General features: G+C 44.7%; 3 protein-coding genes and 4 pseudogenes across 3 annotated transcripts; 3 read left to right on the forward strand and 4 right to left on the reverse strand.

The window, feature by feature from the left end:
- Positions 1-565: 565 nt before the first annotated feature.
- LOC144250199 (ubiquitin carboxyl-terminal hydrolase 17-like protein 6) lies at positions 566-2149 on the forward strand. Its single transcript, XM_077792701.1, has one exon. The coding sequence runs from the start codon at positions 566-568 to the stop codon at positions 2147-2149; it is 1584 nt and encodes a 527-aa protein (XP_077648827.1).
- A 416-nt stretch (positions 2150-2565) lies between these two features.
- On the forward strand, positions 2566-3289 carry LOC144250200 (3'-5' RNA nuclease TATDN2 pseudogene; annotated as a pseudogene).
- Positions 3290-3853: 564 nt separating this feature from the next.
- LOC144250201 (3'-5' RNA nuclease TATDN2 pseudogene) lies at positions 3854-4925 on the forward strand (annotated as a pseudogene).
- A 282-nt stretch (positions 4926-5207) lies between these two features.
- Positions 5208-6912, reverse strand: LOC144250202 (3'-5' RNA nuclease TATDN2 pseudogene; annotated as a pseudogene).
- Positions 6913-7476: 564 nt separating this feature from the next.
- LOC144250203 (3'-5' RNA nuclease TATDN2 pseudogene) lies at positions 7477-8200 on the reverse strand (annotated as a pseudogene).
- A 416-nt stretch (positions 8201-8616) lies between these two features.
- Positions 8617-10200, reverse strand: LOC144250204 (ubiquitin carboxyl-terminal hydrolase 17-like protein 6). Its single transcript, XM_077792703.1, has one exon. It carries the CDS (start codon positions 10198-10200, stop codon positions 8617-8619), a length of 1584 nt encoding a protein of 527 aa, XP_077648829.1.
- Positions 10201-10773: 573 nt separating this feature from the next.
- On the reverse strand, positions 10774-15297 carry LOC144250205 (uncharacterized). The gene is made up of 3 exons (XM_077792704.1): positions 15274-15297; positions 10978-11437; positions 10774-10901 (listed from the first exon to the last, which is right to left on the reverse strand). Exons 1-3 carry the CDS (start codon positions 15295-15297, stop codon positions 10774-10776), a joined length of 612 nt encoding a protein of 203 aa, XP_077648830.1.
- Positions 15298-16170: the final 873 nt, after the last annotated feature.

Here is a 16170-nt window from a genome sequence, read left to right on the forward strand (position 1 = left end):
TATTTTAATAAGTAAAAACATTTTAATTGAGATATTGCCAGTATGAATATGTGCACGCCTCAAGATGCTTATGACATATGGTTATAAAAATACTCCTTGGGCTGGGGTTGTGGCTAAAGTGGTAACAGCACTTGCCTGGCCTGTGCCTGGTGCTGGGTTCGATCCCTGCCACCACATAAAAATAAAATAAAGATGCTGTGTCCACCGAACAATGAAAAAAAATAAATATTAAAATTCTCTCTCTCTCTCTCTGTCTCTTTCAAACACAAAACAAAACAAAACAACAACAACAACAACAACAAAAACCTCCTGAGATCCACAAACAGGGAAAAGAGTCAACCAGTCTCTCCAGGAAGTGAACTGACCACACCCAAATCCCTTTTCCAATTCAGTGCTTGCAGGTGATTGGTGGATCTGGCAGGAAGTTAGTGGGTGTGGTCAGGAGGCTGAGCCATAAAAGACTGAAAACATGGACCCGGCTGTCATTTGAAGGCCGGCTCCGAAGGAGAAGCTCTCTCCTCTGGAGATTCAGCAGGGAAACCTGGTGGTTACTGGTCCTGGAGACATGGAGGCAGCTTCACTCCACTGCGGAGGTGAGTCTCAGTTTCATGACTGTATAAAACCTGAATGTTCATCAAATGCAGCTGATGCTAAAGTCTATTTGGGTCCTTCTCTACCTGCAGAGTCATCGTTGTCACCTTGCCCTGATGCACACTTAAATAAGAATTCAGCTCCTGTGGGGCCACTGCTGGCTCCTAGAGGGAAACTTTGTCTGAACTGGCAGAGACGGTCGGCAGCTGGTGCTGGGCTGCAGAACATGGGAAACACTTGCTACGTGAATGCAGCCCTACAGTGCCTGACATATACACCTCCTCTGGCCAACTACATGCTGTCCCAGGAGCACTGCCAACGCTGTCCTCGTCACAGGGTCTGCATGCTGTGTGTGATGCAAGCCCACGTGACACGGGCTCTCCGCCACCCTGGGGATGTCATTCGGCCCCTGCCTGCTTTGGTTGACGGCTTCCACACTTCCCGGCAAGAAGATGCCCATGAATTTCTGCTCTTTACTCTCCATGCCATGCAGGAAGCATGTCTGCGTGGGCACAAGCAGCCAGGTGCTCACTCCAAGGACCCTACCCTCATGCGCCAGATATTTGGAGGGTGCTGGCGATCTCAAATCAAGTGTCTCCACTGCTGTGGCATTTCAGACACTTTTGACCCCTACCTGGACATTATGCTAGACATCACGGCAGCTCCCAGTGTGCAGCATGCACTGGAGCACTTGGTGAAGCCCGAGTGGCTGGAAGGGGAGAACGCCTACCAGTGTGGTGTCTGTCAGAAGAAGAGGCCAGCCTGCAAGACCCTGACCCTGCAGAAGGCACCAAACGTTCTTATGCTGGTATTGAAACGGTTCTCGGATCTCACAGGGGAAAAAATTGCTAAGCACGTGCGCTATCCTGAGTGCCTTGACATGCAGCCATACATGTCTCAGCAGGGCAGAGGCCCACTGGTGTATGCCCTCTATGCTGTGCTGGTCCATGCCGGGGTGACTTGTCGCAGTGGACACTACTATTGTTATATAAAAGCTGGCAATGGCCAGTGGTACAAAATGGACGATGCTAAGGTAGTGGCCTGTGACATTGCTTGTGTCCTGAGTCAGCGTGCCTATGTCCTCTTTTATGTCCAGAAGAGTGAACTTGAAACTGACAATGGGAGTGTGTCCCTGGGCAGGGAAACAATAGCTCTTGGGCCTGAGGACACAATCTTGAGAGCCACCCAAGGAGAGCTCCAAGGAGACTCCTATAGCAAAGCACTAGAGCCAGAAGAGCGCTTGGAGGATACAGCTACTGGAGAAATCACCTTGGATCAGTGGAAATTTCTCCAAGAACAGAACCGACCAAAGTCTGAATTCAACCTCAGGAAAGTGGAATTCACTCTGCCTCCCAATGTTGTTGTGATTCACCAGTCAAAACACAGAGAAAAGGAGAACATAATGGATAAGCAGGAAACATACAAGCAGAGCAAGGATACCAAGTACAGCATACGTGAGGATTTGGTGAACACTGGCCAACTCCCGTGTCTTGCAGGAAGGCCCAGAGCCAACAAGAAGAAGAACAAGCAGGGCAAGAGGACAGTAATTGTGGTCTAGCAATCCAGGACACTGTGAAGGCCTTTGTACCGCAAACTAATGGTAAGTACTTAGCAGTCCCTGGAGTGCTTTGAGTTCCCTGAAGTAGAGGAGTGCAAACAGAAGCCTGGGTGATCACGGGATCCAGTTGTGGCTTTGGGAGTCAAACCAAAGCCTTTAGTCAGTCTCCAATCATTGGGACTTCTCCAAAGTGCCATGGCATCTCTGAAACCTTGAGAACTGTGGTGGATGGGCCGTGGAAAGAGGGAAAGGTGCCCGTGGCATCCAAGCAGTTCAAGGTCAAGTACCACTGCAGAAGGTTGTCCCAACAAGCTCAGCTGCCTGCAGAGCCCAGGGACGTGGCACTCTCCAGCTGCCAGCTCACAGCCCTGCATCGCGTCCCTGAGGGGGCAGCAGCCCCAGGCACCTGAAAGGTCATGAGGATGTCCATGCGGTTATCCAGGAACTCATCCCACTGCAGAAATCCTTCTCCTCCTCTTCTAACTCTGCTCCTAACCTCCCTCGCCTCTCCTTCCTCTTCTTCCTGTGCTCCAGGTGTGGGCAGGGCCACTCCCAAAGGCTGCCTAATTAGGAGCATTGGGCCTTCTTTTGTCCAAGGGATTGTGTATGTGCCCTGTGAATGCCTCCCTAGAAGAAATGGCTTTTCTAGAGGAAGAAGCCTGCAGCCTTAGGGTTGATTCCAAAGATACTTCTCCTAACTCCATGAACTCTGAATTTGCAGCTGAAGCTGAAGGTCAGAAGGATGGGATGGAAGGACCAAACGAAGCCCAGAAAAGCAGCTGGAATAGGCTTGGGACCAGGACTCCAAGCTGATCTCCCTGAAGGCTCCACAGGACATCCTAGGGAAATGCAGTGCCCAGAAGGAAAGAAGCTGCCACCCCTAGGGTGAAGCCCAGCCCAGAAGTGTGTCCCAACCATATGGAAGGACCAGCCCTGAGCATCAAGGTCACTTGTCAGAAAGAGAAAGACTTGCCCCCAGAGGTCAGAGCCCAGGAGGAACAGCCTGACAGGAGCAGGTTCTGTGACACCAGAGTGATTGTGGACCCTCGGGAGGAACCTCCTTAGGAGTCACTTGGTGACCCAAGGACAGTCATTGACAAGCCCTCTGTGGTGAAGGCGATCCCCCACTCACTGTCTTGACAGGGTCACAGTGAGAAAAATGTTGGCAAAGCTGCTCTCCCACTCTCTTGACAGGGTCACAGTGAGGATGATTGCTGGCAAAGCCACACTGGTTGGTGGGTAACCGAAACCATGAGACCCTTTTTTATGTAATTGGGACTTTGCATTTTCATGCTTATGTTTCTCACAGGAGGCATGAGTATGTTAAATGCCAAACAAATTAAATTTCAGATGGCTAGAACATATCAGGTAGTTCATGCCTTGGAGGCTGTTCTACTACCCCTCAGCATATCAAGGACAACGTAGAAGGCTATTCTTCTATCTTAGTACATTGTGGACAAGCCTAATAATGGACAACAATCATTCTCTGAAAGGTCAGGAGAACTAGTGCACCTTGACTGAGAATCAAAGAAACTCTTTGAGAAAGCAGCTCAACCAGTTTTATGAGAATAAATTTAGGAATTAATTAAAATAGCTTTATAAGACACAGTCTTAGAATAATGTTAGAAATATTATCTTATTTAGATTCTTAAGTTTAGAAATTCTTAAGTCTTTAGTTGTATAGGTTTCTGATATGTTTTAAGGATGATTCGTAAACTTTAGGATATTTTAGATATAAGATTTAAAGGGACTTTTTTAGATGGGAATTTTAGATTAAAAATAAAGTACAAGTGTACTTTAGGTTAATGATTGGTTAGGAGACTTAGAGTCTGGTTATGTAGTTTGGCATTAGTTAATAAGAAAATAACATATCTTGGGAAAAATAGTAAATCTTGGGAAAATCTGAAAAATGTAAATTAGTGACATATTTTATTAATGATTCTGTACTTTTAATAATTATATAACTGAAGGTCATATCCTGGAAAAATGTAAATTAATGTACCCTCAATCATGGTTAAGGAAATGTCATGTCTTGGCAAAGTTTTAAATTATATAATTAATGACGTATTGTGAATCTATAATGATGAGAAAAATTGTAATAAAAGGGGACCCAGAGAAAGCTGCTTTAGCTCTCTCTCTGGAGATTGCTGCAATGGAACGACTCCTGTCTCATCTTTTCGCCGACGCCACTCATCCTTCAGGACTCCCTGGAACCCGCTAGGGCAGGACTCCGGCACCTCTCCCCTGCTAGAATTTTTGGATGGCTCCAACATTGAAAAGTGGGTTGAGAAATCCAAAAGCATTCATATAGGAAGGTGGTGATGGAACACCCTCCATGAGGAGGCCACTGGTGTGACGTGGACGAGTCTCCAGGGTCAGACTCTCTCAGGAGGAGCCTGTCTCCCTGAAGTGCTCAGCAGTTCCAGAGCCTTCTTCCCTCTCCACTGACTACAACATGTACCCCTCATTCGTACAGAAGTCCTTGGTGTGACTACACCAGCTACAGGGCCAGCAGCCCAAGACTCCTGGCCACCCCTCTGTGGGCAGCAGCCAGGACACAGCCCAGGCTGGGACAAGCAGCCACAGCCTCCTAAGTGATTATCCCCCAGCTCCTCAGTGAGCTCCCAGAGCACCTCCAGAGACCCAGAATTCCCATTCCCTGCAGGTGTGCAGAAGCTCCCTAGAAGAAGTGAAGGAGAAAAGGACATTCTGAGCGGAGACTCCACCTCATCCCTGTGGCAGACAGGCATCTAGCTCCCTGACACATTTGTGTTAAAGGCATTTAAATTTATAATGACTTAATTCAGCTGTGAAAACATGTGAAAACATCTGCTCCTGGACCTTTTTTTTTTTTCTTCAGAGTAACCAATACAATTTTGTTTACAAAAAACCATGAGCCTCCTCTTATTTTTATTTTTAATTTTTCAGAGTGAAGGAGAATGATCTTTACACACTTCTTTGCACTTTCCAAATATTCTGCAATGGGCGTATTTCACCTTGAAAACAAAACAACACCCAAAGTTGATTACTTCCCAAGAAGGAAAGATTCATGCTGATGTCAGTCAGGAGAAGTCACAAAGTGCCTCTCCTCCCTGGTCCCCAGGCATACTGGGGACCTGGAGTGCAGCTTGCTGCCTGGATTCCTTCCCCAGTACTCCAAAACTGAACGAAACAAACATCATGGCCAAATGATAAGAAATGGCTTATAAAGCAGTTAACAAATGACATCCACAGAAACTTTTAGGAATTATATTTGTTAGCTCTAGAAGTAGAAAAACCTTACATCTAAAAAAAAGAGACAAGCTGACCACAGAGACCGAGGTTATCTTGCCCTGCTGTGGGACGGGTGAGGTGCACTATTAAGAGCAATCCCAGCCCATTGACCCAAAGACTATGACCTGGGGTCCCCCAAGGCCTGCAACAGACTTCTATTGGCTCCCACTATAATAAGGTGCAAAATCTGGGTGACAGCTGAAGACCCCCCAGACCAGATCCTCCTTCAGCATCTGCTCCCACAGGCAGACTGTCAGTGTCCCAGTGTCCCAGAAGTCAGAGATGCAGCCCTGGAGGTGAGGAAAGAGCTGCTGTAAATTTTTCTGAAACTTGTAAAGGTCCCCTTGAAAGAGAACTTGGAGTACAGCATGGCCAAGTGGCACTGAGTGTCAATAAAGTCCTGCTTCAGGCTGGGCTCCCCAGGTCCCTGTGTCAGGGAGCTAGATGCCTGTCTGCCACAGGGATGAGGTGGAGTCTCCGCTCAGAATGTCCTTTTCTCCTTCACTTCTTCTAGGGAGCTTCTGCACACCTGCAGGGAATGGGAATTCTGGGTCTCTGGAGGTGCTCTGGGAGCTCACTGAGGAGCTGGGGGATAATCACTTAGGAGGCTGTGGCTGCTTGTCCCAGCCTGGGCTGTGTCCTGGCTGCTGCCCACAGAGGGGTGGCCAGGAGTCTTGGGCTGCTGGCCCTGTAGCTGGTGTAGTCACACCAAGGACTTCTGTACGAATGAGGGGTACATGTTGTAGTCAGTGGAGAGGGAAGAAGGCTCTGGAACTGCTGAGCACTTCAGGGAGACAGGCTCCTCCTGAGAGAGTCTGACCCTGGAGACTCGTCCACGTCACACCAGTGGCCTCCTCATGGAGGGTGTTCCATCACCACCTTCCTATATGAATGCTTTTGGATTTCTCAACCCACTTTTCAATGTTGGAGCCATCCAAAAATTCTAGCAGGGGAGAGGTGCCGGAGTCCTGCCCTAGCGGGTTCCAGGGAGTCCTGAAGGATGAGTGGCGTCGGCGAAAAGATGAGACAGGAGTCGTTCCATTGCAGCAATCTCCAGAGAGAGAGCTAAAGCAGCTTTCTCTGGGTCCCCTTTTATTACAATTTTTCTCATCATTATAGATTCACAATACGTCATTAATTATATAATTTAAAACTTTGCCAAGACATGACATTTCCTTAACCATGATTGAGGGTACATTAATTTACATTTTTCCAGGATATGACCTTCAGTTATATAATTATTAAAAGTACAGAATCATTAATAAAATATGTCACTAATTTACATTTTTCAGATTTTCCCAAGATTTACTATTTTTCCCAAGATATGTTATTTTCTTATTAACTAATGCCAAACTACATAACCAGACTCTAAGTCTCCTAACCAATCATTAACCTAAAGTACACTTGTACTTTATTTTTAATCTAAAATTCCCATCTAAAAAAGTCCCTTTAAATCTTATATCTAAAATATCCTAAAGTTTACGAATCATCCTTAAAACATATCAGAAACCTATACAACTAAAGACTTAAGAATTTCTAAACTTAAGAATCTAAATAAGATAATATTTCTAACATTATTCTAAGACTGTGTCTTATAAAGCTATTTTAATTAATTCCTAAATTTATTCTCATAAAACTGGTTGAGCTGCTTTCTCAAAGAGTTTCTTTGATTCTCAGTCAAGGTGCACTAGTTCTCCTGACCTTTCAGAGAATGATTGTTGTCCATTATTAGGCTTGTCCACAATGTACTAAGATAGAAGAATAGCCTTCTACGTTGTCCTTGATATGCTGAGGGGTAGTAGAACAGCCTCCAAGGCACGAACTACCTGATATGTTCTAGCCATCTGAAATTTAATTTGTTTGGCATTTAACATACTCATGCCTCCTGTGAGAAACATAAGCATGAAAATGCAAAGTCCCAATTACATAAAAAAGGGTCTCATGGTTTCGGTTACCCACCAACCAGTGTGGCTTTGCCAGCAATCATCCTCACTGTGACCCTGTCAAGAGAGTGGGAGAGCAGCTTTGCCAACATTTTTCTCACTGTGACCCTGTCAAGACAGTGAGTGGGGGATCGCCTTCACCACAGAGGGCTTGTCAATGACTGTCCTTGGGTCACCAAGTGACTCCTAAGGAGGTTCCTCCCGAGGGTCCACAATCACTCTGGTGTCACAGAACCTGCTCCTGTCAGGCTGTTCCTCCTGGGCTCTGACCTCTGGGGGCAAGTCTTTCTCTTTCTGACAAGTGACCTTGATGCTCAGGGCTGGTCCTTCCATATGGTTGGGACACACTTCTGGGCTGGGCTTCACCCTAGGGGTGGCAGCTTCTTTCCTTCTGGGCACTGCATTTCCCTAGGATGTCCTGTGGAGCCTTCAGGGAGATCAGCTTGGAGTCCTGGTCCCAAGCCTATTCCAGCTGCTTTTCTGGGCTTCGTTTGGTCCTTCCATCCCATCCTTCTGACCTTCAGCTTCAGCTGCAAATTCAGAGTTCATGGAGTTAGGAGAAGTATCTTTGGAATCAACCCTAAGGCTGCAGGCTTCTTCCTCTAGAAAAGCCATTTCTTCTAGGGAGGCATTCACAGGGCACATACACAATCCCTTGGACAAAAGAAGGCCCAATGCTCCTAATTAGGCAGCCTTTGGGAGTGGCCCTGCCCACACCTGGAGCACAGGAAGAAGAGGAAGGAGAGGCGAGGGAGGTTAGGAGCAGAGTTAGAAGAGGAGGAGAAGGATTTCTGCAGTGGGATGAGTTCCTGGATAACCGCATGGACATCCTCATGACCTTTCAGGTGCCTGGGGCTGCTGCCCCCTCAGGGACGCGATGCAGGGCTGTGAGCTGGCAGCTGGAGAGTGCCACGTCCCTGGGCTCTGCAGGCAGCTGAGCTTGTTGGGACAACCTTCTGCAGTGGTACTTGACCTTGAACTGCTTGGATGCCACGGGCACCTTTCCCTCTTTCCACGGCCCATCCACCACAGTTCTCAAGGTTTCAGAGATGCCATGGCACTTTGGAGAAGTCCCAATGATTGGAGACTGACTAAAGGCTTTGGTTTGACTCCCAAAGCCACAACTGGATCCCGTGATCACCCAGGCTTCTGTTTGCACTCCTCTACTTCAGGGAACTCAAAGCACTCCAGGGACTGCTAAGTACTTACCATTAGTTTGCGGTACAAAGGCCTTCACAGTGTCCTGGATTGCTAGACCACAATTACTGTCCTCTTGCCCTGCTTGTTCTTCTTCTTGTTGGCTCTGGGCCTTCCTGCAAGACACGGGAGTTGGCCAGTGTTCACCAAATCCTCACGTATGCTGTACTTGGTATCCTTGCTCTGCTTGTATGTTTCCTGCTTATCCATTATGTTCTCCTTTTCTCTGTGTTTTGACTGGTGAATCACAACAACATTGGGAGGCAGAGTGAATTCCACTTTCCTGAGGTTGAATTCAGACTTTGGTCGGTTCTGTTCTTGGAGAAATTTCCACTGATCCAAGGTGATTTCTCCAGTAGCTGTATCCTCCAAGCGCTCTTCTGGCTCTAGTGCTTTGCTATAGGAGTCTCCTTGGAGCTCTCCTTGGGTGGCTCTCAAGATTGTGTCCTCAGGCCCAAGAGCTATTGTTTCCCTGCCCAGGGACACACTCCCATTGTCAGTTTCAAGTTCACTCTTCTGGACATAAAAGAGGACATAGGCACGCTGACTCAGGACACAAGCAATGTCACAGGCCACTACCTTAGCATCGTCCATTTTGTACCACTGGCCATTGCCAGCTTTTATATAACAATAGTAGTGTCCGCTGCGACAAGTCACCCCGGCATGGACCAGCACAGCATAGAGGGCATACACCAGTGGGCCTCTGCCCTGCTGAGACATGTATGGCTGCATGTCAAGGCACTCAGGATAGCGCACGTGCTTAGCAATTTTTTCCCCTGTGAGATCCGAGAACCGTTTCAATACCAGCATAAGAACGTTTGGTGCCTTCTGCAGGGTCAGGGTCTTGCAGGCTGGCCTCTTCTTCTGACAGACACCACACTGGTAGGCGTTCTCCCCTTCCAGCCACTCGGGCTTCACCAAGTGCTCCAGTGCATGCTGCACACTGGGAGCTGCCGTGATGTCTAGCATAATGTCCAGGTAGGGGTCAAAAGTGTCTGAAACGCCACAGCAGTGGAGACACTTGATTTGAGATCTCCAGCACCCTCCAAATATCTGGCGCATGAGGGTAGGGTCCTTGGAGTGAGCACCTGGCTGCTTGTGCCCACGCAGACATGCTTCCTGCATGGCATGGAGAGTAAAGAGCAGAAATTCATGGGCATCTTCTTGCCGGGAAGTGTGGAAGCCGTCAACCAAAGCAGGCAGGGGCCGAATGACATCCCCAGGATGGCGGAGAGCCCGTGTCACGTGGGCTTGCATCACACACAGCATGCAGACCCTGTGACGAGGACAGCGTTGGCAGTGCTCCTGGGACAGCATGTAGTTGGCCAGAGGAGGTGTATATGTCAGGCACTGTAGGGCTGCATTCACGTAGCAAGTGTTTCCCATGTTCTGCAGCCCAGCACCAGCTGCCGACCGTCTCTGCCAGTTCAGACAAAGTTTCCCTCTAGGAGCCAGCAGTGGCCCCACAGGAGCTGAATTCTTATTTAAGTGTGCATCAGGGCAAGGTGACAACGATGACTCTGCAGGTAGAGAAGGACCCAAATAGACTTTAGCATCAGCTGCATTTGATGAACATTCAGGTTTTATACAGTCATGAAACTGAGACTCACCTCCGCAGTGGAGTGAAGCTGCCTCCATGTCTCCAGGACCAGTAACCACCAGGTTTCCCTGCTGAATCTCCAGAGGAGAGAGCTTCTCCTTCGGAGCCGGCCTTCAAATGACAGCCCGGTCCATGTTTTCAGTCTTTTATGGCTCAGCCTCCTGACCACACCCACTAACTTCCTGCCAGATCCACCAATCACCTGCAAGCACTGAATTGGAATAGGGATTTGGGTGTGGTCAGTTCACTTCCTGGAGAGACTGGTTGACTCTTTTCCCTGTTTGTGGATCTCAGGAGGTTTTTGTTGTTGTTGTTGTTGTTGTTTTGTTTTGTTTTGTGTTTGAAAGAGACAGAGAGAGAGAGAGAGAATTTTAATATTTATTTTTTTTCATTGTTCGGTGGACACAGCATCTTTATTTTATTTTTATGTGGTGGCAGGGATCGAACCCAGCACCAGGCACAGGCCAGGCAAGTGCTGTTACCACTTTAGCCACAACCCCAGCCCAAGGAGTATTTTTATAACCATATGTCATAAGCATCTTGAGGCGTGCACATATTCATACTGGCAATATCTCAATTAAAATGTTTTTACTTATTAAAATATATATGTATTAATAAACTTTTAAGCCACTTTTCTGAGAAAAAGATGATCGACTGAAGGCTTTCCCACACACAGGGCATTTGTATGGTTTCTCTCCAGTATGTGTTTTCTCATGGTGTCTCAGGCATGTACTGAAAGCTTTTCCACGTAGGTGACATTGTATTGTTTGTCTCCAATGTGTGTTTTCTCATGTTGTCTATGCCAGATGATAGACTGAAGGCTTTCCCACGTACACCACATATATATGGTTTCTCACCAGTGTGGATTCTCTGATGTGGTTTAAGGTAACAAGATTGACTAGAGGATTTCCCACACAGGTGGCATTGATAGGGTTTCTCTCTAGTGAGTGTTCTCTGATGAAGTTTAAGGTAGCATGTTTGACTAAAGGATTTCTCACATAATTGACATTGATATGGTTTCTCTCCCATGTGGGTTATCTGATGACGACGAAGGTGAACTGATTTGCTGAAGGCTTTCCCACACACATGGCATTTGTATGGTTTCTCTCCTGTGTGGATTTTATCACGCATTTGAAGGTTGTATAATTTACAAAAAGCTTTCCCACACCGATGACATCTGTATAGTTTCTCTCCAGTATGGACTTTCTCATGCATTTTAAGGTTGTAAGACTTGCTGAAGGCTTTCCCACACACGTGGCATTCATTTTTTTCTCTCTAAATAGGGTATTGTTCTAATTGTAATTCATGTTGAACTGAGAAAATGAGTACAATTTAACTGACTACCATGAATTTGTTTATCTTGACATGATAGACCCAACCTTTCTTAAAATTGGGCATCTCGCCATAAAACCATGAAAAGATAATTTCGGCTTTACTATAAATTACTGCAAATTCTGAACCTACTTGGAATGCCTGCCCGTGCCCTGAACTCACCCAGGTCCAGTTTTCCCTGACCAGATAACAACCCTTTCCTAAACCTTAGTGACGCCTCATAAATTCTGGCCTTCCCTGGCCGGACAATGACCCTCTCTGAGTCTCTAAGATCTCCATAAATTCTGATGCCGGGGCCAGCAAAAATGTAAACTTGTGTTATGCTCCTCAGAGTGCTGTTATCTGTAACCCCCCCCCTTTGTGTAACTTTTGGGCTATAAAACTGGGCCACAAAGAAGCCTCGGGGCTGTCTTGCTCCCGCTGTTTTGGGAGGGAAAGGCAGCCCGGCCGGTCGAAATAATAAGCTTGCTTTAATTTGATTTTAATTGGAGTCAGTGGTCTTTTCTTGCGTCCTGGTCTAACATTTTTTAGGCCCCAGTGAGATGACCCTGCCCGGCCAGACCACAAGAGCAGACTGCTGGAAATTCTGAAGCCGGCCTTCGCTCCAGGGCTCCGGGCTGGAGAGCCACTCTAGGGGGTGCGCAACTTGAGACGTTCCAAGGCCTCGGAGTGAGCCTTCGTCCCCGGAGCACTGCAGTGAACTGCCGCACTAAAACTATCAGCAAGCACCTGGGGGAGGAGGCCTCCATAGGTAAGTGGCGCCTTTATAACTACTGATATCCGGTTAAGGGAGATCTCTTCTGATGACAGAGAGGTGGCCTGGCGAGGCTCACATATACTCCTGTCCGGACAGTAACGAGAAATCGTTCTGTCTTCTGTTCTGTTCTGTAGGGAATTCCTCTGGAAGGGTAGAGAGGTGCCGACGGGCACGCACGCGCTCCTACCCCGGAGCTTTGGCAAGACGTTGCATTGCTCTTCTGTTTTTCTGTTTCGGCGCTGGGTTTCTGTTTTCTTGTGTTTTGTTCTGTGTTCTATATGTTTTTTGTTTGTTTTTGTGTGTTTCGTTGTGTGATTTCTGTGGTAAAAACTTAAGGATACTGGATATGAAAATGGGTAATAAAGCAAGTCAGCCTGACACCCCTTTGGACTGTGTTTTAAAGAACTGCGATGAACTTTACCCCCCTCTGTTAAGCAGGAGGAGAGAAGCCCCTAGCTGGCTGCTTGAAGCACCTCCAGTGCAGAGGGCAATGCCTGCTGGGGACCTAAGAACTGAGTATCTCCCAGGTAAACAAGTGAGACTCCTTTAAAACCCCTTGTCCCTCCGGATCAAGAGAGTCACAACCTTTGGGCAGAGTCCCAGGTGTTTCTCCTTTGTTAGCAAAGCAATAAAACTCCCTTTTTCTTTTTCTCAAAACCCTGTCCTCGTTATTAAATTGGCATTAATTGGCTCTAAGGTCAGGAATTGAACTTTCAGTTACAAATTTTGATATCACCGCCCCCCCCCCTGAACTTTTTGAGAACTGACTACTGAAATGTTAAGAGATGGAGTGTGCTTGAGGTGGAATCCTGTAAGTAAAAGGAGGGACTGAGGGACTCCCAGCAGCTGCCAAAGCCCTGTTGCTTCGGGGATTCCCTCCTTCCTTCCCTGTACTGTAAGGATTATGCCACCTCTATCTTCTTGAAAAGAGAAAAAGAAAAAGGAGACACTTAATGCAGTAAAGTCGCCATGGAGACCCTTGATTTTATATTTCAGGTTGCCCCTCTGTGAAAACATCTGGTCCCCTTGTGGGGACATCTATGGTGCCACTGGTGTAGGAGATTTTTCTCTTATCTGCTCTGTTTTAAATGGTTTCTGTCTGTCAGCCATAGTCTGGAGCTCCTCTCTGTCTGTCCTGTGTCTTTGTTTCTGACCCTTTAAGACATGTGCAATAGTGTGTTGATATTATAAATTGTTTCTTGGGAATGATCTTGGCTGAATGTGTGTCTAAAAGATGATGTTTTATTGTAACAATGTGGTATCTGAATGGGTTTTTGATGCATTGCACAATGCTGCAGTTAAAAGTTGGGATTAGGTAATTGTTTAGTTTATGATTTCAGATAAGTCATTCCAGAGAACTTAAATACTTAGGATGGAAAACTAAAGAACTCTACTTCCAAGTTGGCAAGTAACTTCCTAATCATTCAGTCTTTTTTTCACCAATTTCGAATTGGGTAGCCTGGGAAAATGCTACTGTGTGTACCAGTGCATTAATTTGGACAAGGATAGTAAATCATAGTATGGTATCTGTTGACAAAACAAGATGTAAAGATATAAAATTTTGTGAATTGTATCTTAAACTTGTATCATAATTTTCAACATTCGAACCTGAAAATTATGACTTATAGTTAAAATGCCTTAGGCCTGAGGTGTCTGCTCAGAATAGCAGTTTTTTCCCTGCTCCTTCAGACCTCAGCCAGGACTTATGTTGAAATGCAAATGAAAGAAGCCTGCAAGCTCAGTAGGAGACTGATCTGAGACCTAAGAAAAAGAAAAAGTAAATTGTATGGTATTTACTAATTACTGGCCAGTCATTTTTACTAGGACTCTTGTTTTTTTCCTTAGATTCTGTATTTTTTTGAGCTCATGATTTTGACCCTACAGACCTAGGTTAATGTTTTTCTGATCAGTCCTATCTTTGACCAACTGTGGAGTTTTTGAAACATTGCAATGGAGATTTCACCTGCGAAAAGTTACTAAGGCCTTTACTATTGTTATGTGTGCACACTTGTGTTATGTGTTATATGTCTATATATATATGTGATATACAAATTAACATATATAAGGAGCGCTCATAAAAACAAATTAAAAAAAATGGATCCAAAGATCTTTAATTCATGTGATTTAAATGGTTCAATTTAAATTGGATAAACAGATAAAAATAAATGTCTTTAAAATTTAAGCTTACAAGTTTTCCTAGGTGTTCAAAAAACTCATAAAATATTAATGTCTATAAAATGTCTAATATGCCTTGGTTCTAGGACTTTTCCTTCAACAACAAAAAAAAATGGTTTACACTGTTCAATACATTTGTCTAATATTTTGATAAAATAAGTAAAGTAAATTTGATATGGGATTACTCATTCATGAGTACTTTTGTTAGATATCTGATTGATTTACTAAGGTCTGTATAAGATTGTAAAAATCAGTCATGTGTTAAAGAGACAAAAATTTGTTAAAACATAAGTTTACCAACAACATTGTGTTTATTAAGTTTTATTTTTTCCTAGAGCAAGCAACCATAAAGTTAAACAACTGGTTAAATAAGAACTGTTATTTTAGAGCATTGTACTGCCATTTCTTTAAAAGCTAAACTTGGTTAATGTAGAAACATCAATGTAATTGTGATGCTATTAATGTGCTCATATCTTCCAGGTATACAAGTCTGTAAGGTAGAAACTTTGAAAGAGCATTATATCAAGCTGGTGTTCAGAAGTTGTATGGTAAAAAATATATTGGGGATTTATTTACCTGTTATCAATAAGATATGTAAAGTTTTGTTACTTCTTACATTGGGGAACAATTTAAATGTATTCTTAAGTTAATGAGAGCCTAATCTATGTAAAGGTTAAAAACTTTCAGCCTTTCTTTAATTCATGTTTTAAATGTGATATCATATGGTGTTAGCTAATGTTCATGTGACCTCAAACAATTTATGTAAACTTTGTAAAATGATAATTAAAAATACAAAGATCAGCTTTAGAACTAAAACACTTAAGATTTATAAAGAGCCTTGCTTTACCTGAGATGAGGCTCTGTGTCCCATCTTACTACATGTGAGAATGACTATGAAAACAGTAGGCCAGATTTTAGTTCATTTAAAGTTATGTTCAAAAGTTTGGTTTTTTTTTGTTGTTGTTGTTTTTTTTCTGTCAAGATTACTAGGATCTCAAACAGGGGATATAATGTATAACTCAGCCAAAAATTCAGGGTAGCTGTTACACGAACTAAGTGTTTTTACTCTTGTTAATTTTATTTTGTAATTTCCTTATAAGTGATCTAAAGATTCCCTGTTAGTGTTTTACAGAAGTGTTGCTTTAAGAACACAACATGGGTTAGTTCGAGATAATAAGCCATCACCTACAAGACAGATAGGATAATACAGATCCCAATTAATAAAAAGATGAATAATTATAAAGTTATAGACATCAAAGCCCAGTACCCTTAATATAAGGCTGTTAAAATTTATTTGCTGGATGTTTAAGATTAAGTTTTAAAATTAAAGTTAAATTAAAAGGGCCAGAAAAACCAATATTTGGCTCTTGCCCTCTGAGTCAGTCTGAATTCAGGGAACAGGGGACTTCTCTAAAGAGCTTTGCAACTCTGGGCCACATAACCTCCCGATCAGGGAGACTAATGAGACCACTGGAGAACAGAAAGCCAATCAGTGCATTTGCTATGAAGAGGAGAGTCATCAGAGAAGGGAGACATCCCTGGTGCTTCTGAGGGAAGCCACATGGTCAAGCAAGATCTAGACCCATCCTAGCGCAAATGGCACTAGCAGAACTGAGAAGTTTCCCCAGGAATGACTCCCATAAAAGCTCAGCTGACTGTTAACAATAGATAGAAACAAAAGCCAGTTTGACTGCTTCATCTTAAACACTTAGCAAAGACATTAAAACCAAAATACAGCCATTCC

Source organism: Urocitellus parryii, chromosome 14 (genome assembly GCF_045843805.1).
Source record: "Urocitellus parryii isolate mUroPar1 chromosome 14, mUroPar1.hap1, whole genome shotgun sequence".
Classification (NCBI taxonomy): domain Eukaryota; kingdom Metazoa; phylum Chordata; class Mammalia; order Rodentia; family Sciuridae; genus Urocitellus; species Urocitellus parryii.